This window comes from Euprymna scolopes, chromosome 18 (assembly GCF_053919585.1).
Source record: "Euprymna scolopes isolate OS-2025 chromosome 18, ASM5391958v1, whole genome shotgun sequence".
Lineage (NCBI taxonomy): Eukaryota > Metazoa > Mollusca > Cephalopoda > Sepiida > Sepiolidae > Euprymna > Euprymna scolopes.
The window spans coordinates 112001715-112029138 of NC_136499.1; the positions used below are offsets into that span (position 1 = coordinate 112001715).

The 27424-nt window shown below is 33.7% G+C and overlaps 1 protein-coding gene across 2 annotated transcripts in view; it reads right to left on the reverse strand.

The window, feature by feature from the left end:
- The window catches only part of LOC145297768 (ecto-NOX disulfide-thiol exchanger 1-like), a 70360-nt gene that overhangs the window by 24516 nt on the left and 18420 nt on the right, over positions 1 to 27424 (reverse strand). For both annotated transcript variants that reach the window (XM_080144013.1, XM_080144011.1), the window contains exons 4-7: positions 24680 to 24886; positions 21268 to 21516; positions 16296 to 16508; positions 4990 to 5096 (exon numbers count right to left, since the gene is read on the reverse strand). In XM_080144013.1, the coding sequence (XP_080000139.1) occupies positions 4990 to 5096; positions 16296 to 16508; positions 21268 to 21516; positions 24680 to 24886 (776 nt within the window). The remainder of the gene's footprint in view (positions 1 to 4989; positions 5097 to 16295; positions 16509 to 21267; positions 21517 to 24679; positions 24887 to 27424) is intronic.

Consider the following 27424-nt stretch of genomic DNA (forward strand, 5'->3'; position numbering starts at 1 on the left):
AGCCTTCAGGAGAATATCACTTTTACAATTGATTTTTCCAAGTACTCTAACCACTGCGCCACGGGTCCGTGCAAAATAAATAAAGAGTTCTGTTTGAAATTAGTCCAAATTCCTGAGTTTGATACCTGAAGAAGGTCAAAGGTTATATCGACCAAAACATTGTGAAAATGATACTCAAGATAAGGACAGTAAACCGAAGATTCCAATAATAATACAAACTCACTGGTAGTATTTCAACACAATCAAGTTGTTTTATTTAAAATTAAGAAAATAAAAGTTTACAAGTTTTAGCAATTTTACTACTAAACTGCATTGAATGTAAGGCTGTTTTTTTTACCTTTCAACTTCGATTTGAATTATCTCCCTTTTTTATTTCATCTGATGTTATCATGGCTGACGAAAACACTACAACTCGCTTAGTTGTAAAATTTGATTTTTTTTAATAAAGAAAGACTACTTGATCAAATTACGTTGTTTTTTTTTTAGAATTTTTCATCTGGTACGTACATCATACAGACTTTTCTATATCTTATTTAATCTTATTTATTTGCCGCCATAAGTGCCCATCTGAATAAGCACCTCTGTTTTTCAGTCACTAACCTAAGGGAAGTAACTGATTTTTTTTCATAGAGTTATTTTTTCCCTTATCGCTAACTTCCACTCAAGAAAACAAATGGCTCCTTCCATCTTGTCTTATATAGTCGTACAAGGCAGATGACTCCCCAGTAGTTCCTGTACCAGGGGTAGATAACCGCCCGGTAGTATTTCAAGACAGGGGTAGATAACTCTTTTACCTATGCATGTCGCTTTTGTCAGTGACCACGGGATGAATTGTCATGATCATCCTTATTGTGTGCACCAGAAAATTTTTTTTTTGATTTTTCATACTTTACAATTTTGAAATCCTGTTCGTAAGTGCCATGTAAACTATGGAAGACGTTATTCTACAATTCATTGCTGAGTTCCACAAAAAAAAAATCAACAACAAAAAACAAAACAAATGGTCATTTCACATCTTTTTTATACAGTATTAAGGGGCAGATAACTCTGTGGTAACTTCTGTGGTACTAATATTTGAGTGACCAATGGTACAAAAACTGAATTTTCCAACCTGAGTGCCATGGCCTCCCTGTGTGTGTACAGGTAGATGGCAGTGAAATAAAAAAAAAGCAACACCTGAAAACAAGTTGGATGATATGCAAGTGGTTAGCAGTAAAAACACAGTTGAAATAACAAGTCCAATATGTTTACATTAAAAAGCACCGTAAATTTGAAAATATGAGAAATCAGATTTTTAAAACCAAATTTGATGCTAAGAGATTTTTTTTATTATTATTATTTTTTTAATAAATGAAAACCGTATAAATACACATATTTTTGTCTAATTTCGACCTTCTTTATTTTTTTCTTCATTGTCAATCAATAACAATGAATAACAGTTATTAATGTCTTACTCATTGTGTGTAGAGACCTGGTATGCATATAAGGGTAAAGGCAAAAAAGGAAGAAAAGGACAGGAAAAAAAAGAAACGGAAAGGAAAAAAAGAAAAGAAAAGGAAAGAAAAGAAAAGGAAAAGGATAGGAAAAAAGAAAAGGAAAGGAGAAAAAAGAAAAGGAAAGGAGAAAAAAGAAAAGGAAAGGAAAAAAAGGAAAGGAAAGGAAAAAAGAAAAGGAAAAAATAGAAAAGGAAAGAAAAAAAAGAAAAGGAAAGGAAAAAAAGAAAAGGGAAGAAAAAAAAGAAAAGGAAAGGAGAAAAAAGAAAAGGAAAGGAAAAAAAGAAAAGGAAAGGAAAAAAAGAAAAGGAAAGGAAAAAAGAAAAGGAAAAAAAGAAAAGGAAAGGGAAAAAAGAAAAGGAAAGGAAAAAGAAAAGGAAAGGAAAAAAAGAAAAGGAAAAGAAAAAAAAGGAAACGAAAAAATAGAAAAGGAAAGGAAAAAAAAGAAAAGGAAAGGAAAAAAGAAAAGGAAAGGAAAAAAAAGAAAAGGAAAAAAAGAAAAGGAAAAAAAGAAAAGGAAAAAAGAAAAGGAAAAGAAAAAAAGAAAAGGAAAAGAAAAAATAGAAAAGGAAAGGAAAAAAAAGAAAAGGAAAGGAAAAAAAGAAAAGGAAAGGAAAAAAAGAAAAGGAAAGGAAAAAAAGAAAAGAAAAAAAAGAAAAGAAAAAAAGAAAAGGAAAGGAAAAAAGAAAAGGAAAAGAAAAAAGAAAAGGAAAAAAGAAAAAAAGAAAAAAAGAAAAGGAAAAAATAGAAAACGAAAGGAAAGAAAAGGAAAGGAAAAAAAGAAAAGGAAAGGAAAAAAGAAAAGGAAAAGAAAAAAAAGAAAAGGAAAAGAAAAAATAGAAAAGGAAAGGAAAAAAAAAGAAAAGGAAAGGAAAAAAGAAAAGGAAAGGAGAAAAAAAAGAAAAGGAAAAAAGAAAAAAAAAAGGAAAAAAGAAAAGGAAAAAGAAAAGGAAAAAAGAAAAGGAAAGGAGAAAAAAAAGAAAAGGAAAAAAGAAAAGGAATGGAAAAAAAAGGGAAAATAAAATTAAAAAAAAAATACCCACCTTGTTTTGATCAAAAGTCAATATTCTTGCATTAAACCTTTGCTAGTCACATTCATCAATCTTAACCCTTTATCACAAAACTGTATTTTCAAGTTGCCTTGCAAAAAAACACCTGTATAGGAAATATTTATCACTCTTACGACTTGTCAGCCTAACTGGTCTTCAAAGTACAGCTCTATGCATGGTTCAACATTCTGGTAGATTTTTCCTTTATCCTCTTCCCTTGAGTAAAGACGAACATGAATTCATGATTAAACAACTGAAGCATGCATGGCCCCCCGTCAGTGCACAGTGAACGAGGCATAAAAAAATGATTAAGTTCAGCATTTGCCCCCGCCCCTCCCTCATTTAACCCCAAACGTCCCCAGGGGACGTCAAATCCTGGTAAAAATGAAAAAAAAAGGTGCAGTTTTAGGCTTTAACATATGTAAATTTGAGTTTGGCACCATGCAAAAAAAGAAATTACTTAAGTCCATCATTTGCCCCCCACCCTCCCATTTAGCTCTAAAAGTCCCCAAGGCCTTAACATATTTTAAATTTGAGTTCAGCACCATACAAAACTGCTAAATGGACATACACAGAAAATTTTGGACAAATATGGTAAAATAGTCCCAAAAATAGAGTGTTTTTATTAACCCTAAAAAAGCCCGTGGGGCACACCCAAGAGTTATCGCAAAGTATAGACAAACAAAATTATATAGAAATCAGTTAGTTACAATTTTTATGAAAGTTTTATAGAAATCCAAGGTATCAATTTTTTTTAATAAGTGTTTAATTTTTTTTTAATAAAGTGTCAATTTTAGTCATTTTAACGCGAAAGGCAACCCTAAGGGGTAACCGGAATTTTCCCGGAAAATCTGTTTTGTTACTTTTTTTAATCATATCATGTTTAATGTTTGTGCAAAATTTTTAAAAATTCCAAGGCGTAGTTATTGAGAAAAGTGCAATGCTCTCGTGTAATGAATGAAGCCGTGAATGTAAGATTGACGTGAAATTCTTAAAGATAAACTAAAATAACCAAAAAATGGGCTGAAATGACTTAAATGAATAAAAAGTAAATGACTTAGAATGACTTTAATGAACTTAAGAATGAATTGAATGTCCTTAAGAATAACTTGAATGCTTAAAAAATAACTGGAATCCTTCAAAAACAACTTGAATTATATGGAGAATGACTTGAATGGCTTTGAGACTGACTGGTTGTAAAGTGGGTGATCATTTTACATTAAATTAATATAGAAAAGTGATTCCCCACTTTATATCACAAAGTTACAAACATAAGTACAGCATGTAGGAAGCCCAGATACTACACTTTGATCTTGGCCAAAAGGCCAAGAAAAGCTGTGTTTATTTGCTCCCCCACCCGAGCAAATTAGGTACAAGGCCGATTTTTAATGTGAGGAGTGAAGGGGAAATGGGGACCAGCTCCCCGGGGAGTAAGGGAGCTGGATAGTGACAATTGGTATGAAGGGTTGCCCCTACATTGACCAAGGTCTTATATGTGGGGTCGCCCCCACATATGGTCTTTGCTTGCAGTATCTGCCGGAACAGATGGTATTTATTTGCTCCCCACTGAGCAAATTAGGCACAAGGCCGATTTTTAATGTGAGGAGTGAAGGGGAAATGGGGACCAGCTCCCCGGGGAGTAGGGGAGCTGGATAGTGACAATTGGTATGAAGGGTTTCTCCTACATTGACCAAGGTCTTATATGTGGGGTTGTCCACACATATGGTCTTTGCTTACAGTATCTGCCGGAACAGATACTACACTTTGAGATATTAAATCCTTTATTTATGTTAAAAATACAGTGAAAATCAACAATGAACAAAAAACTTAGGCACATGGCCAACTCAAAAGGGGGGATTGTGGGGGGTCGTTGGTCATCCTTGTCACTCCAGAACTAAACAAAATCAAAAGTTTCTCCCAGCTAGTATCTTCTTTCACCATAATACCGCATTCACCCCTTTCATATTGGGGGACGTCCTACTTAACTCCCAATTTTTAAAACATTTTTTATTGACGTGTAAAAACAAAAAAGATAACAATAAAAATGGTACAATAATTCATTTGTGTCGAGGGCGGGGGAAGAAAAAACAAAAGGTGATTAGTAGGACCCTCTCAACCCCGTCTAGTTGATAGACTGCCCGTTCCACTAGGTTTGTAAAAGGAACTTCGCTTCTGCCAAAAGGCCAAGAAAACCTTAAAAAGCTAAGAACAGCATCTATTAACAACAGACCTTTGATCTTAACCAAAAAGGCCAAGCACAAAAGTGTTACGGACAGACCGACGGAGTGACTTATAGAGTCGCTTGCATGCGACTAAGAATTCTGGTGGTAAAGGGTTAATGTCTTACTTATTGTGTATAAACAGCACATTCGTATTTGTGTAAGAGTAAAGCAAAAAAGGGAGAAAAATAAAAAAAAAAATTAAAGTAAAGGAAAAAAAATACCCACCTGGATTTGTTTTGACCAAAAGTCAATATTCTTGCGTTGAGCCTTCGTGAAATGGTCCCACGATTTTTGCTTGCAGGCACTTTTGAATACTTTCTCAACGTGTTCGACTTTAAAAAACGGAATGATGAAAATATGAGAAAACCATAGATACGTACCAAGCGATGAAGAAATTTGCAATCTTCAGGATAAAAAAAAAAAATATCTGGTAGGGTTTGCTGTGATACCAGTTTTTTTTTTTTTTTTTGAAGTTCCTTACAATTTAAATAAATAATTTTTTTTTTATTAAACCTTTTCTCTGAAAGCTACAGAATATGCACTGATGTAGCTGCAAGAGTTCCTATTTACAATGCCTCCCCACAGGACAGAGTTAGACACCAGGGTCGTTTTTTAATGTGGAGAAAAGAAACAAAAATTAAAAATTGTCTCAGTCGTGGAGGACTTCTCCTCCACTAACAGCGGACAAGAAATTGAAGTGCAGCACCTGGAGAACAGATACTACACTTTGATCTTGGTCCATGATGTAGCTGCAAGAGTTAGCTAATACCCAAATCAGGGTGTAACAAAAACATCATCCCTTTAACAAAGAGAATTTTTTGGTCTAACCATGCCGTGCGCCTCAACCCACGAGAGTTTATCCACGAAGCAATAGCTCCTAATTGGTGAAGATGTCAAAGACGTGGTTACATACTATCAAAGTTGAAGTTGAACTTAGGTTTAGTTTTTTTTTTTTTTTTTTTTTTTATTACATTTTCACCCCAAACAAGGCACATTGCCACTTTGGTGTAGGGGGCTACTATCAGGGGAAACATCTACTGGGGTACTATGTAGGGATTAGGGCAGCGAGATGTTGGTTCACGTTGCACTTGAACTTATGCATGTCAGTACAGTTGGGGAAACAGTGACCTGGAATGGAATTCCAAAGTCTAGCAGTTCTGGGGAAGAAACTACTAGAGTAGAAAGATCTTTTACATCTAGGGATCTCTACAGTGTGGGGGTGGGATTTTGCAGCTTGTCGGGTCTGTCGAGGGTGTTCACGTCGTGGGGGCACAAGTGCTTGCAGTTCTTCAGAGCATTCACCAATATAATACTTGTAGAACAGGCAGAGGGATGCAACGTTTCGATGATGGGACAGAGGCTGAAGGTTAGATGCCAGTTTAGGGCCTATCAGATTTGCGACTCTCTTTTGAACCCTGTCAAGGAGCGAGAGACTAGTAGCCGATGCACCAGCCCAAATATGACAGCAATACTCCATACATGGGCGAATAGTGGCCTTATAGAGGTACAGGATACTTTCGGGTGTTAGAAGTTTTCTAGCACGGTAGAGAGAGCCCACCTTCCTCGCAGCGGCCCTGGCAATGCCCTCGATGTAATTGTTCCAACTCATGTTTCCTGTGAACGTTAGGCCAAGGAGCTTGAGAGACGTACTCTCAGATAAAGAGTCGTTGGCCATTGCTATAGGTGGAAGAGAAGGTTTCTTGTAATTATTGAATGAAACCAGTTTTGTCTTGGCGGCATTGAACGTGACCATCCATTTTTGTCTCCATTCCACTACTGATTGGAGGTCATCCTCTAGTGTTTCTGCCATTACTTTAGATATATGTTCATCTGTTTTCCTGTAGTTCACAGGTCTTCAGTGTTCGACACTAGTCCCGATGATTGCTTGCCCATCACTATCTTGACTGCTGTGTGGAAGGAGATGGCTCAACTCATCTAGGGTGAATGTCACCTCAAGTCAAATAAAGCTCCTTCTATGACAAAATGATGTGATACAAAGGTTGGAAAGTGGGATTCGAAGAGATAGTGTCCTAGAGAAAAAATGGATCAGGAAGAGTTCTCGCGGAGGCAAAAAAAAGAAGCAAATGCCAGCTAAGATCATGGCAAAAGATAGATCCCCACCCTTCTTTCTAAGGTAATGAGAAACAACAATATGACTTCGATCATAGTAAAATCATTGTGGTTGAATAAAATCCAATTATGCAGAAAAGAATAGAGGCTTGCATCTGTACTATATGTTGAGAAATTTCCGGATGTGATGAACAGTCGAACACAACTCTGAGACACGCACATTTTGCATAACCTTGCACTGGAATGCTTAATGTGACCAAACAATCTCAAGACTATATTTAATGACAGAGGATACTTATCGGATGCCAGTGAGTTTTTACAATTCTCCGATACTGATGTGATCAGATAATTCATAATCAATAATGAAGCGCATGATGTGGTTTTGGAAGAGTTCTGGCTTAATTTTACAGTTCAGCTGACAAATTCAAGCTTTATGGTCTTGAGCCAAGGTGTTCGCTTGGTTTATGTTCATGCGTAACAATTCACAAATGTTATCTATCCATCTTTCCTTTTGTCTACATTTTGGCACCCACAAGACCAGCTGAAGACATGATTACACATCAAAGCTGACGTTGAACCTTTTTTTTTTTTTTTTTTTACATCGGCATCACCACATTATCAAGGCCAAGAGGCCACTCAAGGATAAGGGTTAAAGAGTGTACAGTAGAAATTGGACAATATAGTAATCATTAGTAATGAAAATTTGGTAAATTTGATAACTTATATGGAACGGCTCATCAAGAACTTATTTACGTTAGACTTGAAGACAACCATATTGTAGTCAGCCGGAAAGCAGGAAAACGGAAGACAATTCCACAGGCGTGCAGTTCTAAGAAAGAAGCTTTGTTCATGGAATAGCTCCAGTCTTCAGGTGTTCACCACTGGTCCTGGGAATGACTGCCCATCACTATCTTGGCAGATGCAGACCATTCTGCATGATCTGCATTTGTCCAAGACACTGTGTGTTCTGTGGGAGGAGCCGGCTCAACTCATCCTGGTTTAAAGAAGTAACACGTCTGAGTGTCTTACGATTTTGGGCCAATGTTCATGTTTATCCATTCAAAAATGTTGTCTCTCCATCTTTTATCCATCTTTCAACCAGCTTCCTTGTATTATACCTTCAACACATATTTCTCTCAGCCCCACACTTGGAAAGCTTTATGCGGCCAAATAATCTCAAAACTTTACAGGATGCCAGTGATTTTGCGCAATAGCCCAACACTGGAATATTTAACGTGACCAAGCAATCTCAAGACTACATTTTTTTTTTTTTTTTTTTTTTTTTTACAAAGGCATCACCACTTATCAAGGCCAAGAGGCCACTCGAGGATAAGGGTTAAAGAGTAGAAATTGGACAATAAAGTAATCGCTAGTGATAGAAATTCGGTAAATTTGTTAACTTATATGGAACTGCTCATTAAAAACTTGTTTGCGTTAGACTTGAAGACAATCATATTGGTAGTCAGCTGGAAAGCAGGAAGTAATTTAACAACAGAGGTTATTTAAGGGATATCAGTTTTCACAACTCTGCGATACTGATGTGATCAGATAGTTTATAATCAATAATGAAGCAGATGATGTGGTTTTGGGAAAGTTTCTATTTTCTGGATTAATTTTACAGTTCAGTTAACAGTTTTCTTTAAAATTCATATTATACATCCATGATGATGACAATGATAATGATCTTTAAAGTCTTAGATGTTTGCAAACAAACCAAAACTACAACTTGATACGTACAGATACACAATCTAACATCTTTTCAAATTGAATATGAATGAAGCATGAAAACCAACAAATTGGAAATAATTTTGATAATCTTCGGCCATATCATTAGTTCTTGTTTTTTTTTGTTTTTTTTTTAACTTTCTTTCACAGTATATAAATAAAATCTATCTGTCTTTTATATAAAAGGAACTTTATCTGTGTGCGTGAGGAGAATTCCATTTCCTATGGACTCTGAAATAGCTGGGCCGATTTTTATGAAATTTCACACAAACGCACTTTATGTATCTGGCAGTGTTCTTAGATAGGTTTTGTATCAGAATGTCTTCGATAAAGATAATCAGAAATTGAAAAAACTCCGATGAAAAAAGGAACAGGCAATTTAGACCAAAGTTAACACCTTTACACAGCCTAACATCACAAGTGCATTTGAGAAGTTTTATTACCACACGAGCAGAAAGGGCTGGCATATAAAATCAACACTGAGTTCTTTGATATGACAGAGGCGTATTTGAAATGAATGTTCCTATTTAAAGCACGACTGAACCATGACCCTTGACTTTTTCATTTTAAACTTAAATTCAAGCCATTATCACTGCACAAGCAGAAAAGCTAGCATATAAATTCAAGGGTAGGTTCTTTGATATGACAGGGGCGCATTCGAAATGAATGTTTCTATTTGGAGCACAATCGATCCATGATACTTGACTTTTGAATTTTAAACTTTAATTCAAGCCATTGTATATAAAAATAATTAATTTTATAAAATCGACAGTGCAATGTAGACAACAGCGTACTGTGAACAGAGTCACTGCAGGCGGCATGTGAAGCTTCCTCCTGGTGCAGCGCGATGCACCTGTGACATACATAAAAGTTAAAACTGAAAATCATGCAAAATGATCGGGTAGTTGGTTGGTTGTTTTTGCTTTACGGCATATCAACCCTTTTCAGGTTATTTAATGCCGAATCCGAAGATTTTGAAGAACAATTTTTTAATAGAATATACTTGTTTTTTTTTTGTTTTTTTACAAGTCGGTTTCTATTTAACCCATAGTTGGGACCCTGACAGGTACTACCACTCCGGGTTAGAGTGGACCTGGGAGCAATGGCAATTAAAGGGTGGCTCCACACTCCCCAAAGCCCGCAAGCTGGGGCCTCACCATCGGATATAGTTTAAGGTCATATCCAGGACCGATCAGGTAGTGTTAAATAAGAAATAAGGTGCTTCTATAGTATTGTACCCACATGAAAAAACAAACAAACTCTTACCTGTGAAGTACGGAAAAGTTAGCACAAGAGAAAATTACGTAAAATCATCGAATAGTTACATTTTTTAAATAAGGAATAAGGTACTTATACAGTATTGGACCTATATGAGAAAACAAAATCTTACCTGTGATGTACATAAAAGTTCCTATTTACAATGCCTCCCCATGGGACAGAGTTAGGCATGAGGTTGTTTTTTTAATGTGGAGAAAAGGAACAAAAATAAAAAAAATTGTCTCAGTCGTGAAGGATTTCTCCTCCACTGAAAGAGAACAAGAAATTGAAGTGCAGCATCTGCAGAACAGATACTGCACTTTGATCCTGGCCCGATGTACATAAAAGTTAGTAAAACCGAAAAATCACATAAAATCACTGAGTATTATAATTTTTAAATAAGAAATAAGGTACTTCTACAGTATTGGACCGGTATGCAAAAAAAACAAAATCTTACTCATGATGTACAGAAAAGTTAGTACAACAGAAAATTATGTAAAATTATTGAGTAGTTTCATTTTTAAATAAGAAATAAGGTACTTGTTCAGTATTCTACCTTTATGAGAAAACAAACAAAAACTTACCTGTGACGTTCGTGAAAGTTAGTAAAAACAAAACTCATGTAAGATCATTAAGTATTGTTACTTTTCAATAAGAAATAAGGTACTTGTTCAGTATTCTACCTATACGAAAATAAAACAAACTCTTACCCGTGACGTACCAAAAAATTAGTACAACTGAAGCAATTTACAATCTAAAAATCACTTTATTTCATATATAGTTTTAGAAGAGGGGTATATGGAGTCAGTTCTGAAAATGGCTGAAGCTGTTTACAATCTAAAATTTACTTGATTTCATATATAGTTTTAGGAGGAGGGTATACAGAGTAAGGGGTCCCAGGCATTGCCCAGTTCTATTCATAAAGTGTGGGCATATTTTATTGGTTTGAAAATATAGGTTCTTTTTTTATCAATTTTCATAAAATTTTAACCATAGAATAGTATTATAATCTTCCAAAACGCATGCTAATTTTCAAGTAGTTTTGTCCCAGAGAACAACAGATATGAGAGCATTTCAATATTCAATTTGGCTAAGAGTACACACACACACACATATATATATATATATATATATAGAGAGAGAGATTTTTGTTTAAATTTCATTCAGAAAAACATCAATTTTCAGAACAGAAATTTATTGTTTGGAAGAAGAATACAGTTCAGATTTTTTCCTTAACCCATGGATTTTCGCTGTATGTTCATCTCCTCAGAGGAAAAGCCATTAGCAAATATTAGATCGAATTCGAAATAATATTGTTATTTAGCAAATACAAAGAAAATATATTTAAAAATAAATTACAATTTTTTTAGGGGGACTTGGATGACGAAAATAGGTGAAATGAGATACAATTAAACGATATACAATGAAAGGATATGAATTTATGGTATCCGGGTCACGTGGTAATCCTTGTATAGACATTAACAAGTATTCGAAATAATATTGTTATCTAGCACTTACAAAGAAAATATATTTAAAAATAAATTACAATTTTTTTAGGGGGACTTGGATGACGAAAATACGTGAAATGAGATACAATTAAATGATATACAATGAAAGGATATGAATTTATGGTATCTGGGTCACGTGGTAATCCTTGTATGGACATTAACAAGTATTCGAAATAATATTGTTATTTAGCAAATACAAAGAAAATATATTTAAAAATAAATTACAATTTTTTTAGGGGGACTTGGATGACGAAAATACGTGAAATGAGATACAATTAAATGATATACAATGAAAGGATATGAATTTATGGTATCTGGGTCACGTGGTAATCCTTGTATGGACATTAACAAGTATTCGAAATAATATTGTTATTTAGCAAATACAAAGAAAATATATTTAAAAATAAATTACAATTTTTTTAGGGGGACTTGGATGACGAAAATACGTGAAATGAGATACAATTAAATGATATACAATGAAAGGATATGAATTTATGGTATCTGGGTCACGTGGTAATCCTTGTATGGACATTAACAAGTATTCGAAATAATATTGTTATTTAGCACTTACAAAGAAAATATATTTAAAAATTAGTTACATCTTTTTAGGGGGCATAGATAAAGAAACGAGGTGAAATAAGATTGTTTGGTTTGGTTCTACGGCATCTAATGAAATAAGAGTAGATACAATGAAAGAATATGAATTTATGGTATTCGAGTGTCATGGTAAACCTTGTATAGAGTAATATATTGTGGGCTGAGTTTGTTGAATAAAGCCACATTGTAGGTAGATTCCAAGTAATTATTAGGTATGTTTGGTCTTTAGAATTCTGATATATATATATATATATATATATATATATATAAAAGCGAAAATGTATGTATGTATGTATGTACGCTTTTCCTCGATGTCCACAAAAGGCTTCTTTCAGAGAAGCGCTTGCTCAGTTCACAACTTTTTAAAACTTTTTATATCATCTATAAATTGTAATATCTCACACTTAACCATGGAGCTCGCCTGTCTATTTAATTTTATTGACTTTCAAATGTTAATTATTCGACATTTCCCGCATCGGCACGCGTTACATTCAGTTTTCGGTATAAAAAAAAGCGAAATTCGACTTTAATCACAGGCCGAAAATGTTCAATGTCGACTTTGTCACATCAGACTGTAACTTTCATTTCGCTCCTAATAAACAGGGAGCGGGTTTTTAAAAACAAACAAACCGATTTATTCACCTCATTCAAAACTGTCCCGCACAAAATGCTTACTGCTGAATACCTATCGGCATCACGTCAATCAAAAACGCGCACCTTTTTTTTTTAACACTTTACTATTTTCCAACTGCGCGTCGTGAAGGCTTCGTTTTTTTTATCACGGGCACCTGTTTTTTTTTTCCACATTTTCGGGTTTTTTTACCATACCCCGAAAAACACCCAGGCAACGCCGGGTACCCCTCGCTAGTATAATATAAAGCAGAATGTCTGTGTGTGTGTGTGTGTGTGTCTGGTCACGAATAGGCTCCTATATGGTTGACTATTTTAAAAAAACTGATTACATATAATGATAGAAGCTGTATCGATACACAGGAATGGGTATGTTTGATCTGGCAGAACGGTGGTTCATTAAAATTGTGGGGTCTGCGTTCACGCCTGGTCAACAAAGTATGGAAAGGAAAAATTGAAAAAAAAAAAAAACGTTTACAAGTGTTTTTGATATAGATGTACATAATAATACTTTGATAAGTATGTTTTAACTTAAATAGAGATGGTATAATAAAATTGTGGGGTCTGCGTTCGCGCCTGGTCTCCATAGAATGGGAATAAGCACACACTTTAATAAAGACTTTTCATATCTATCTGCGTAAATATACTTTGATAATTATGTTTCAGTTTGAAGAAATATGGTATAATAAAATTATGGGGTGTTCGTTCGCGCCTGACCTCCATAGAATGGAAATATGTTACAAAGTTTAACAAGGTTTTTTAATATAGATCCACAGAATATTGTGATAAGTGTTTCAGTGTGAACAGGTATGGTATAATAAATTATGGGGTTTATCTATTTTATTTTTACTTTCATCATATTTTGCTTTGGTTTTGATATATATATATATATATAAATATATATATATATATATACTGGCATTGCCTGGGTGTTTGGATGTGCATGTTGAGCGAAAAAAAAAAAAAAGTGGTAGTAGGAAGGCAGGCTTGAACCCGTACCACGAAGGAGGAAAAGAATGGGGGGAAAAAACCTGATGTCTTTGCTGTTACGACCACTGCCAAACCGGAAGTGACTTATGTTTAAATTAAGGCTAGACAATTGAAAGGAAAGGTTGACTTTCAAAAATATCGGCGAAAAAAGAACCCCCCCCCCTCCCGTTGAAAAGTGCCCAGTTGAAGGTGAAGATATAAATGTTTTTAGCCAATTTTTCGATATTTATTGTCTGAAAGGTCGAACTTCAAAACGATACTGATTTTGGTAAAATCCGTTGCCTCTGTCGAAAGTCTTAGGCAGACATGCAAACATACATACATACATAGATTTATATATTGGTAACTAAAAATTCTCACCCCAAACCGATTAAAAATCTTGCCCTATCTTTGCATACCCTTTATGTAAAATTTCAAATGTTTAGACCAGAAATTGTCTGAGTAATTTGGTAGAGACAGCAGAGTTCAATTTTTTTTTATATTTGACCCCTATTATGACACCTTAAAATTTATTGTTTTAGGCTCAAATCAAGTTATTAAGTTAGATCCATGTCCAAGGAACCTATGTCTAAAATTTCAAGTGTTTAGACCCAAAATTGTCAGAGGAGATTGGTAGAGTTCTCAAAGGTATAAATCGTTGAACTTTGACCCCTTAACAGTCAAATTTCTGTCCAAAAACGGATCACAAAGATTTTCCCAAATCTCAGTTCCCTGTATATCAAATTTCAAGTCTGTAGACTTAAAATTGAGAGAGTTATTGCGTAGGGAAATGTACACAGACACACACACAGACACATTCACTTTTATATATAGATACAGTGGTACCAAAAAGAAAGTCTGCACTTATCATTTTTTCAAAAACCGCAAATTTAAGCTAAATATTACTGTATTATGTTTGGTAAGTGTGAGATACAGAATTTGTGTTTTAACTGGCCGATGTACGCAATAAGTAAATGTGAATTACGATATAATATTTTACTCCTTTGGACTATTAGCATAATTTCTTTTCATATTCTTGTGAGAGCGGCTGGAGGGAACGGAATTCCTTGTAATCAAGAATATCATTATTTTGTTCTATTTGACGTTGCCCAGAAGCAATTAGTATAAAAATGCAGTATTACATTCGAAAAACGTAGCTCCGGAATCTGAATTACAGGGCCTGCTTGGCCAACGGCAGAATTTGAAAAACAAAATAACAGTTTGGTCTCTTTGTTTTTTTTTTTTTTTTTTTACAAAGGAGTCACCACTTATCAAGACCCAGAGGCCACTCGAGGATAAGGGTCAATAAGCATACAGTGGTCAATGGGACAATGTCATAATAACTGTTCCTATTTACAATGCCTCCCCATGGGACAGAGTTAGACACCAGGGTCGTTTTTTAACGTGGAGAAAAGGAACAAAAATAAAAATTGTCTCAGCCGTGAAGGATTTCTCCTCCACTGACACACACAAAACAAGAAATTGAAGTGGAGCATCTGAAGAACAGATACTACACTGTGATCTTGTCCCGAAGGCCAAGAAATAATGGCTAGTCATGGAAATTTGGTAAATTGGATTACTTAAGGGGAACGGCTCATTAAGAACTTGTTTACATTGGACTTGAAGACAACCATATTATAGTCAGCTGGAAAGCAGGCAAAAGGAAGAGAGTTCCACAGGCGTGCAGTTCTAAGAAATAAACTTTGTTCATGAAATCTACGATTAGGTTTAGGCACAGATGTATCTGTTTTTCTCTTTTTCCCTCTTTCTCTCTCTATCGTTTTTTTTTTGTCACAAAAAGAGATAGTTGAATTGGAAGTTGGACTCTGTCCGCAATGGATGTAAAAAGTTGGGCTCTCGACTATGCTGAGAACGAGTTTTGAGTTACGAACTTAAGTTATGCGTCATTTTTTTTTCTTTTAAAAACACAATCAGATGGCACCCAAGTTTCATTTTTTTTATTTTTTATTATTTAACTGTATTTTACGACCCCCCCCCCCCCAACAAGTTATCTATATATCTATAAAAGTGAACATGTCTGTGTGTATGTCTGTATACATTTCCCTATGCAATAACTCTCTCAATTTTAAGTCTACAGACTCGAAATTTGATATACACGGTACTGAGATTTGGGAAAATCTTTGTGATCAGTTTTCGGACAGAAATTTTGCTATTAAGGGGTCAAAGTTCAATGATTTGACCTTTGAGAACTCTACCAAACTCTTTCGACAATTTTGGGTCCAAACACTTGAAATTTTAGATATAGGTTACTTGGACATGGATCTAACTTAATAACTGTATTTGAGCCCAAAACAATAAATTTTAAGGAGTTATAATAGGGGTCAAAGTTAAAAAATATTGACCGCTTTTTTTTTTTTGCTCAACATATACCTCCAAACACCCGGGCAGAAATGCTAGTATATATAAAAGGTAAATGCCTGTTTGTATCTCCAGCTAAAACTTAAAAAATACACAACAAACATCCACAAAGTTAATGTTTTTTGTAATGTAATGTACCTTTCAAAATAAAATAATTCTATTTGTAAAAGAAAATGTGTCGTTATCTTATTTTATACAAGCATTTAGTGATGACGCCGACGGAAAAATCAAAGAGGAGACTTACCAGTAGATGTAGCCGATAACATATCGTCCCCAGATCTAAAGCGGATGTGCCTATTGTTTTATTGTGGTTTACATCTGCTATGTCCAGAACTTAACAATCATTCCAGACATGGACTCCCCAGCAAAAAAAAAAAATTAAAAAAAAAAACTTACATTGAGTGAGGATTTTGGAAAACCTATTCTCAAAAGTTTCCTGTAGTTTCCGAATTTCTTCTTCTTGTGTTTCTTTTTCAGTCATAAGTCGCCTGACGTTAGAGTTGACTGTCTGCAGCAAGCCATAAAAAACATTTACAGTTTTTCTAGTGCAGGCGCCTCTCTCCAGCCAAGTGATGATGATGTTTATGGCCCTAATCATCGTCTCATCTTCTGTTAATGAAAACAGAAACCTGATGTTTAGGATTTAGAATTTTTCACTTAAACACTTTATGCGATATTAAAATTTACATTTTTTTAAACACAAAAAAGAATGAGGAAAAAGTTTGAGTGCTTGTGTAGATTAATGATGTTTTAAACCAACACATTTCAGGTGAAAACATTATTATGTACTTACTGGTGATGGGAAAATTCCAATATTTTTCCTGATTCTGATACAATTACCAATTCTGATTCTATTTAAATTTCTAAATATAAAGTTGTCTTTTGTTGGAGGAGCGGCGGGGATTACCACAAAAACCTAACATAAAATGTGTGTATATATGTTCGCAAATGTAAAAATACATTTATGGGTGTAATCTTTAAATTTTAGTTTTACTGGCAGTTTCAAATACTGTATATATTTATCATTTCTTCATGACAATCTGTGGAAAATTAAGTTTTAAACAAAAATAAAGAAATAACAATGATAAAAAGAATTGTTTTTGGGCATCGGAAAACAGTCATAATATATTCCAATTCTGATATCCCCAAAAGTTCCGATATTTTCAGTTCCCGATTCCGATTCTTATAAATTGTCCCAACACTAGTACTTATGTGTCATGTGAATTAATAATATTGTTGCCCTAGAAAAGATGACATGATTCCATTTCCATTTGATGAAAACTGGTTTTCTTTTTTTGTTGCAGACCATCTACTAGTTGCTAGTTGTGTACAAATCCCAAGAGCGATAGGAGCCTTCTATCATGTCTGAAAGTGACACAATGTTCACCGAGTGAGATCGGAGATGTGCCGCTGTACAACTCATGCTCTTTACCGATCCAAGTTATGACAATAGGACCATAGCCAGGACCGTCAAAATGCATAACTGGATTGCCACGAATAACAGGGATGTGCCGAGGGTGATGAAAACAAAGTGTCTTGGTTTCAAGTAAGGGCCACATCATGCCACCTCACATCTTCAAAATCAACTTGAAAGTCAACACCAAAGTGTACCTGGATGTGCTGAAGAGTATGGTTATCCCCTGGTGCAATCAAGTGGCCACTGGCAGACCCTGGGTGTGGCAGCAGGACTTGGCGCCAGCCCACAAGTCCAAAGAGACCCAAGCTTGACTTCAGAAGGTGCTATGACTTTGTACCATTCTCTCACTGCCCCCCTCCTTCTCTAACCTGAATCCACTACACTATTTTGTTTGGTCATACATTGGGAACATCATCAACATGACCCCCTCCCCCCACAACACCAAAGCCAGCCTGATCACCACCTAGTATTTGCCGAGTTCCCACCGGCCCTTGTGGAAAAGACATGCTCTCAGTTCTGGACCCGTATCGAGGTGATGATTGAGGCTGAAGGCGGCTACATTCAATAGATGTCAGCTTTACTACATAATAAAGTTTACTGAATTGATTTTTTTTCAATAAAAGTTTTAAAATAAAGCTGTAGTGTTGTTTTCTTTAGGGCGACAATTTTATCGTTCCACCCTGTATGTTCTGAGATTTTATATTTAAATATGATGAACCTGTAACTTGAATCAAGGGAGATAAGTCAATTTGTCATACGGAAATTGGTTTCATTCACACTTATATTCTGAAATGCGTCAGTTTAAAAATGGAAGACTCTTAATTTGTCAATTTAAATCGAGGCTTATCTCCCTTGTTAATGTTAGTCATACTGAATTGGTCCCATAACTCTTCCACATTAAAACATACAATAAAACTCAATAATTCGATAAATTTTCATTTTTACTTATAATTATCTTTTTACTGGATTATTTTTCATAGTTTTTGGGATTCATACTAATTTCGACATGACATGTAAGTATGTAATAATGTTTTTACCTGAAATGCATTAGTTTAAAAAAATCACTAATCTACACAAGCACAAAACTTTTCATTTTTAAGTAAAGAAAAAAAAAATGGATTTAAAAATACAGGAAAGTAAAAATAAATATGTCGGAATTAAAAAGCAAGGAAATATCAATATATTACAATAAATTATTTTGTACTGGCGATAAAAATGTTTTTATATAGTTGTTTTTTTTTTTCTTTTTAAATATTATTAAATTAGAAACACTTTAGAGCTACAATTAATGGATTATTATGTAGTAATAAAGGAAAAAGATGTTTTTAAATTTTTTTCATCAAAATATAAAATGACACCTGACGTTAAATTTGAACTCAACCTCAGATCAAAAGTCTCATGGAGATGCGATCAGGGAAACCAGTTACAAGCGCCAGCTTTACAGTCTTCTCAAGGCTGCGTCCCCCATATCTAGCCAATCCTGCTAGTCGCCTTATCTCTGCCACGTACATGTCCACAGACTCCCCAGTCCAGGTGACTCTTTTGAGCTTGTTGTAAGCCTCAAACGCGCTCTCGGAAAATGCGGCCTTTAACCGGTTTTCAATGCTCTCAGCAATGGCCTGATCCGTCTCTCCCATTTCTAGATAGACCGCTAGAGCACTTCCTTCCAAATACATTGGTATTAACGTGGCTACATCCTCGATCTTCTGCAGCCTTGCCACCAACTTCAGCTCAAAATAAAGAAGACGGCTCTTTTATAGAGAGACCCACCCACATCTCATTTGCATACCCCTTTCCCCTCTCGTCACATTACGTGATTTTCAGTCCATAAATACCAGGGGGCGGCCATTTTTATTTTCTCTTTTTTTTCTTTTCTAACACGAGTCGCACGATGCATGAGGTAAGGTTCTTTACTTTTAACCACAACACCATTAAGCATATGAAAACCTGAATTAGAAAAACCATGAGCTCTGAAACGAAGCAAAGAATTGTACTGAATTATAAAAATAATTTATTTACACAATTTCATTTCGTTTCATTTTAACTCTAGTCCAGAGGAGTATTTCCAGTTTATTAAACTCCATTTTGCAAATATTCGACTTGATCCTTGTAGCATATTTACATATTTCAAATGTGCTTTTCTTCTGATTATCTGCATAATAGTTGTTACTTGAAATGGTTCCCCATTTAATATTTGAACAACAACCATTTTTATAGTGACATAGACGTCAATCTATGTGATTGCTGAAAAACATGTTGCATTTACAAATAAGAGAAAGTAAAAAGATACATATGTTAAGCACAAAAAATGTGATGATAAATATGTTAAATTTCAAGTATATACGAGCATTAAAAAATATGTTGGATTTCAAAAATATGAGGAAGTAAATATAGAAAATTAAAAAAAAAATTGGAGTTAAAAAAAAAAAAAAAAAATAAATGTTGTATTTAAAACATGGGAAAATAAAAAGAAATGTTGGATTTCAAAAATATGGGAGGAAAAATGTTAGATTTCTAAAAATATGGAAAATAAAAATAAAATGGAAAATAAATAAAGTTGAATTCAAAAAACTATGGGAAAATAAAAAAATGTTGGTGTTAAAAATATGAAATAATAATAATAAAATGTGTTGGATTTAAAAAAAAAATAGGAAAAAGAAAATAAAAAATATTAGATTTCAAAAATATGGGAAAATAAAAAAATATGCTGTATTTAAAAAATATGCAAAATAAAAATATGGGAAAAACGAAAACGTAGGAATGAAAGATAATAAAAAAATGTTGGATTTCAAAAAGTATGAGAAAATAAAAAAAAATGTTAGATTTCAAAAATAAAGGAAAGGAACAAATATTAGATTTCAAAAATATGGGAAAATAAAAAATATTGTATTTAAAAAATATGGGAAAATCTTTAAAAAATTTTCAAAAATATAATAAACTGTTAAAATTTTTAAAATATTTAAAAAATAATGCTTGATTCTAAAATAATAGGGAAAATTAAAAAATATAGGATTTCAAAAACATGTGAAAAGAGAACATATCAGATTTTAAAATTGTGAGTGAGTTGTTAGATTTTTAAAAATATGGGAAAATATAAGAAATGTTGAATGTCAAAAATATGGAAAATAAAAATGTTGGATTTTAAAATATGGAAAAATAATTTAAAAAAAAAAATATTGATTTTAAAAATATGGGAAAATATAAGAAATGTTGAATGTCAAAAATATGGAAAATAAAAATGTTGGATTTTAAAATATGGAAAAATAATTTAAAAAAAAAAATATTGATTTTTAAAAATATGGGAAAATATAAGAAATGTTGAATGTCAAAAATATGGAAAATAAAAATGTTGGATTTTAAAATATGGAAAAATAATTTAAAAAAAAAATATTGATTTTTAAAAATATGGGAAAATATAAGAAATGTTGAATGTCAAAAATATGGAAAATAAAAATGTTGGATTTTAAAATATGGAAAAATAATTAAAAAAAAAAAATATTGATTTTTAAAAATATGGGAAAATATAAGAAATGTTGAATGTCAAAAATATGGAAAATAAAAATGTTGGATTTTAAAATATGGAAAAATAATTTAAAAAAAAAATATTGATTTTTAAAAATATGGGAAAATATAAGAAATGTTGAATGTCAAAAATATGGAAAATAAAAATGTTGGATTTTAAAATATGGAAAAATAATTAAAAAAAAAAATATTGATTTTTAAAAATATGGGAAAATATAAGAAATGTTGAATGTCAAAAATATGGAAAATAAAAATGTTGGATTTTAAAATATGGAAAAATAATAATAAAAAAAAAATATTGAATTTCAAAAATATGGGAAAATAAAAACAAAGAAAAAAATAAATAAATTTTTTTATCTTTAAGATACAGAAAAAAATTCTTTTACGCTGTAAAAAAAAGTCACATGAAAAAAAAAACAAATAATTTACTTTTTAACTCTTCTTGAAGGTCAGCGGCTTCATTTTCATTATAAATCACAGGTTTTGGTGGACTTTGTGGAGTCGTGGGTCTTGGTGGCCACTGTTCAGCTTCATAATTCTGTCCGTATTTCATCTGTTGCGCCAATTTCCTCTGCTCACACTCATACTCGATCTGGTCTTCGCTGGCAAAGGAATAGTCCACATGTAAGCGGCCACAGTTTGATGGATCATCTCTGTTAGCAATTTTCATATAATAACCTATAGAAAGAAAGCATTCAAAATATTTAAGCAATACTTTACACGTGATATTATGGACTCCCTCCCCCCACTCTCTCGCCAAGAACCAAAACCCTTGACGATGGGCGGAAATGGTTCATTAGGAAATAAAATTTTAAAAAATATAACCGATGAGGGCCGTTGAGGTGTTTTGAACTTTCAAGACAGGAATTGGTAAGTTATTTCCACTTAGTCACTCATATCTATTTAACTAGTTGGACGCCCGGCGTTGCCCGGTCGTACAATACACTTAAACATGATATTTTCATTTATACAGAGTGCGTATGTATTATTATATTCTTTATTAAATCTATACTCTTATAATTTTTTTTTTGTATTGATATTCATATTAAAAACCCTTTTTTCTATTTATACTAGCGAGGGGTACCCGGCGTTGCCCGGGTGTTTGGAGTGGGGGGGGGGGGAGTTAAAAAGAAAAAAGTAAGCATGAGGATCGAACCCGAACCGTTGAGGCAAACTTGTAAATTAAAGTGTGAAAAAGAAAATGTGCAATGTTAACCATTGCCCCACCGCGAGACGCTAAACGAAACACGTTTGAATTTATTTAATTACTTGGATTTAGCAGGTGCTCGTTTTAATGAGTTAATGAGGTCAAGTTTGACTGGGGGATAGTATTCATTTACTGCTGAATGCTTTTTTTTTTTTTCCTCAAGATGTTATAGGAAAAAGACTAACCCACATGTGGCGAGCAACAAATGTTGAATATTAATCTTCCCGAAATCGAGCAAATTAAATAGACAGGCGAGCTTCGTTGTTAACTGTGAGACATTACGATTTATATGTGACATAAAAAATTTTAAAAAGTTGTGAAGCGAGCGACCGCTTCTCTGAAAGAAGCCTTTTGTAGACACACAGAAAAAGCGAACACACATACACACATACGTACATACATTTTCGCTTTTATATTTATAGATAAAAAGAAAATACAACTTTGTTATATATGGGTCGTGGAATTACATTCATCTGCAAAAGATCTAACTAATTTGCATATCCTTTTAAACGTTCATTTTCATTAATTCCCTATTAGTTTTTTTCTATTGTCTTAGGAGATGACCATCTTTAGTCAACTATTCTACATGATTTATATTTGTGTAATATTTGCGTAAAAAGGTTACAGTAAACACAAACCAATTTCTATATATATTTTCATGTATGCATCAGTTTTTGGTCTTAAACAACAAAGGTCTGCAAGTGAATGTTACCAAAAGTGATGAGTGATTCTTAATGGTCACAGAAAGACCAAAATTTTAAGCAGGTGCAACAGTAATTAAGACACAAGACTGGATGAATAGATCAATGTATTTAAAGTTTTGGATAGTTTACAGCTCTGACTATATCAGGAGAGTTTTAGCAGGTAACACATACATCAAGTCTGTGGTCAAGGTCGCTGGGAAAATGGTGGGATCCTTCTACCGCTCCAGAAGATATCTCACTAATGATGCAATTCTCTATCTATATAAGAGCCAAGTACGTCCAAAGATGGAGTACTGCTGCCACATCTGGGCGAGAGCTGCTAAAAATAGCCTATCCTGCCTTGACAGAGTACAAAATAGACTTTGTGGTTTAGTGGGGGATGCGCTTTTCTCTACCCTGCAACCTCTTTCCCACAGAAGAGACGTAGCGAGTCTGTCTTTGTTTTATCGTTATTTCCATGGCAAGTGCTCGTCTGAGCTCCATTCTCTGGCCCCCCCCTCGCCAATCTTTTTCAAAAAACACCCGACTAGCTGAAACCACCGTCAATAATTTTCCCCACTCCCTATCTGTGCCAAAATCAAAACGTAGATTCCACGAACAAAGCTTCTTTCTTAGAACTGCACACCTGTGGAACTCTGTTCCGCTTGTCTGTTTCCCTCCCGACTTCAACTTGAATGTCTTCAAGTCCAACACAAACAAATTCCTGATGAACCACCCCCCTAAGTAATGACACCTTACCAATTCTCCAATACTATTGCTACACTATCCCTTTGATTACTGTACACACAATAACCCTTATCCCTGAGTGGCCATTGGGCCTTGATAAGTGGTGAACTCCATGTAAAAAAAAAAAAAAAGATAAGAAGATGAATTGATGAATTAACTAACAACATGCCTTGACAAACAGCTATGAACAGACAATGTTTGGGGGTTCCTTTATCATACGCACTATGAGCATAACTAATTTATACGTAATGTATAGTATTGTGTTTTCTTTTGTGAGTTTGTGTTGTTTTATTTTTATTTGTGTTGTTTGTTTTTTATTTTCATACTTGTGAACCAGTGTTCGCACCCTTGGCAATCAGTAATATGAGAGATAACGACACAGCCAGAACGAGAAGCATTATATAAAGAGTTCCACATGGATTGTCTGGAAAAAGTACTTGATGCTTATTTAATGCTTGCTCACTGTTACTTTTGGTTATTCCCTAAGCTCAAGGAAAACATTAGAGACTGTCGTTATGAGACAACTGAGGAGATGAAAGAGGCTGTGACGAGAGTCATTGACACGCTCACACAAGAAGAGTTTCATGTGCGTGCTATCAATAAAAGTATGTAAAACGAAAAAAAGTCTGGAAACTTCTTGAAGGCCCTCATACATAGTAGAACCGATCTGATTTTCAACAAAATACCATGTTGAGAAACTGGCATGGTCTATTCTTCTCTCAAGGATGAATGAGACGGGACTCTCTTAAGCCGTGGTAAGCACCTCATCTAATAATGGCATCACGATAAAAAAATTCTTGATAGCCCTGGCGAAGCATCAAGTATTCAGCTACCGGCAAGATTTGAATTACACTACAAACTTGTGTAGTGAATTCAATCTCGGCTATGGTCGCACTGGAATGGATTTTCAACAAGCTGCGACCTATTTCTAAATTTCAAGTGAAAAGAAAAATTGATTTCTTCTTTCTTTTCCTTTCTTTATGGTCATATTTTAAGATAAATAAATTGATATCAAAATTACATGAATAAACAATAAAAGATTTTGTGTCGTGTTTACAGCAACGTTATGAATACAAATGTTTATTATTTTAAATTAATCCTTCAAGTATTTCAAGTTGCGAACTTTGTAAAGTGCTAGCGAGCCAACAAAGCTAGCTCGTTAGTAAGAAGAAATGCTGATAAATGTGTAGAGGATGAGACTCACCAGAGATGTAGAGGGCTCGTTCCACGCTTGCACAAACCGTAAACCGAATATGCGCAAAGCTTAGATTTCTCAGTTGGAGCGAACTGATTTCTCCTGAACGCTCAAAGATTTCCTTTAAATGTGCCTCAGTTATATTTTTTGGAAGGCCGCCAACGAATATAGTTTTACATCCAGGAGGACGATCCCGTGGAGATGGCAGTTTGTAATCTAAAATTAAAAAGAAAAATGAGTGATTGTTTTAAAATAACCAACAACACAACAAAAACAAGGTGAAAAAAATAAATATACAAAAAATTAATGTTACCAAAGGCAATATAAGTTATTCTTACTGGACAGATTTTTTTTTTAACTTATTTTTAAGCGATTTTGTTTTTAATTAAAAATGAATGTAATCTAAACAAAATGATGATCTGATTTGAGCGATACTTAAGTCTCGATAATCGCTAAAAAATCGAAAATTAAACAAAACACTGGTAGAGAATTAAATTTGCGCATGATTAGTGACATTTATGAAAATGCAAAAGTTATCCAAGTAGGTAGAAGAGTAATTTAGCCTTCAGTTATTGTTTGCGTGTTTGAAATTTTTTTTATTGCTTTGTTAACTATTCTGGAAAATCACTCAGAATCAACTTTCTGTCTATAATAATTTTATGGTTAAAATGTTTTAGTTAAAATTTCATGGCTAAAATTTTATGGTTAAAAAGGAGCTAAAAAAATTACTTCAAAGTCAAAAACTTGTCAAGTGTTAGAATAGATTCTGGCCTAGAAAACAGCAATTCTTCCCCCTTTGTCACAAACATCATTCATGGGATGTGAGAACTAAAGGATGAAATACAGGACACACTCAGTAGTATAAGGTGAGGATCAAGGATAAGTGGTGTGATCTTGGGAAAGGAGAGGCACTCTCCCCTACATCTCTGTGTGGTAGCTAAAGAAAAGGGAGTCTTCAAGTCGCCCTTGACTATGGTCAACCACATTATTTTTTAGTCACAAAATAAAAAAAGAAATCACTAAAAGCAGTTATCCCACATCAAAATTTTATTCGTATTATATCTAAAACATTTAAATAAATGTTTCTAAGAAAAACAGTTTGCGGTTAATGCCAAAACTAATTTTCACATGAAATACAGCAAATAATTCTAAAACCTATTGCAGTCATAAAAACAGAAATAAAAAGAAACATGATATAGACGCAGCCTAAGTCATTTGAAAAGAAAAAAGAAAAAGAAAAAAAAGAAAACGAAAAGAAAAGGAAAATAAGATAAAAAGAACACGAAAAGAAAAAAGAAAAAAAACAAAATAAAGAAAAAAGAAAGAAAACAAAAAGAAAAAAGAAAAACAAAAAGAAAAGGAAAAGAAAAAAAGAAAGCTAAACAAAAAAAAGGACATTCATGATTCTCAAGTGTAAGAAAAGAAAAAAGAAAAGATAAAAAGAAAACAAAAAGAAAAAAAACAAAAGTAAGAAAAGAAAAAGAACAAAGAAAACAAAAAAGAAAGAACACGAAAAGAAAAAAAAACAAAATAAAGAAAAAAGAAAGAAAACAAAAAGAAAAGGAAAATAAAAAAGAAAGCTAAACAAAAAAAGGACATTCGTGATTCTCAAGTGTTATTTCTAAGAAAAGATAAAAAGAAAACAAAAAGAAAACAAAAAGAAAAAAATACAAAAGTAAGAAAAGAAAAAGAACAAAGAAAACAAAAAAGAAAACAAAAAAGAAAGAAAACTAAAAACTAAAAAAGAAAACAAAAGAAAAGAAGAAAAGAAAAGAAAAAAGTAAAAAGAAAAAAAAAAGAAAAGCAAAAGAAAAAACAAAAAATAAAGCTAAACAAAAGGAACATTCATATGATTCTTGAGTTTTATTTCTAAAACATTTCAGTCGATGTAACCTCCGACCTTCTTCAGGTCTAACTCGGGAATCTTTCTATCACTCAGGAATCTGCATGAAATTTCAAATGGGAATTTTTTATTTTATCCACATTAGCATACTCTCGTACCATCATTCATGTACATTGGATGTTGCTGCACCTTTAATCTCCGAAAGAGTGCAACTTTTACAATTTAATTTTACCAAGTACTTTACCCACTATGCCATGGGTCCTTGTTGACAATTCTAATATAAATTTTGGAAGCTTTAAAATCATTCTTTTTAGATGTACAAATTATATTTTTAAATAGTCTAAATAAATAAAATACAAATTATTGATGCTCACCTACAAAACTCAGAGGACAAGATCACAGTGTAGTATCTGTTCTGATGCTACACTTCATCTTTTTTTTTTTTTTACATGGGGTTCATCACTTATCAAGGCCCGAAGGCCACTCAGGGATAAGGGTTATTGCGTGTACAGTAATCAATGAGATAGTATTGTAGTAATCATTAGTATTGGGGGTTTTGATAGAGTGTCTTACTTAAGGGGGCAGTTTGTCAGGAGTTTGTTTATGTTGGACTTGAAGACATCCAAGTTGTAGTCAGGTGGGAAACAGGCAAGCGGCAGAGAGTTCCACTGGCGTGCACTCACTCAGTGGAGGAGAAATCCTTCATGACTGAGACAATTTTAATTTTTGTTCGTATCCGCAGTGCCCATTTTTGGGGAGCTGGATTTTCCCCACATCAAAAACTGACCTTGTGTCTAACTCTGCCCTCGTGGGGAGGCAAGTAAATAGGAACATTAAAGTAGATCCAGTCAGCTAAAAAAAATGGAGAAACGACACGGTTAGACGATTTGTCCCTCTTTACTTTGCCTCCC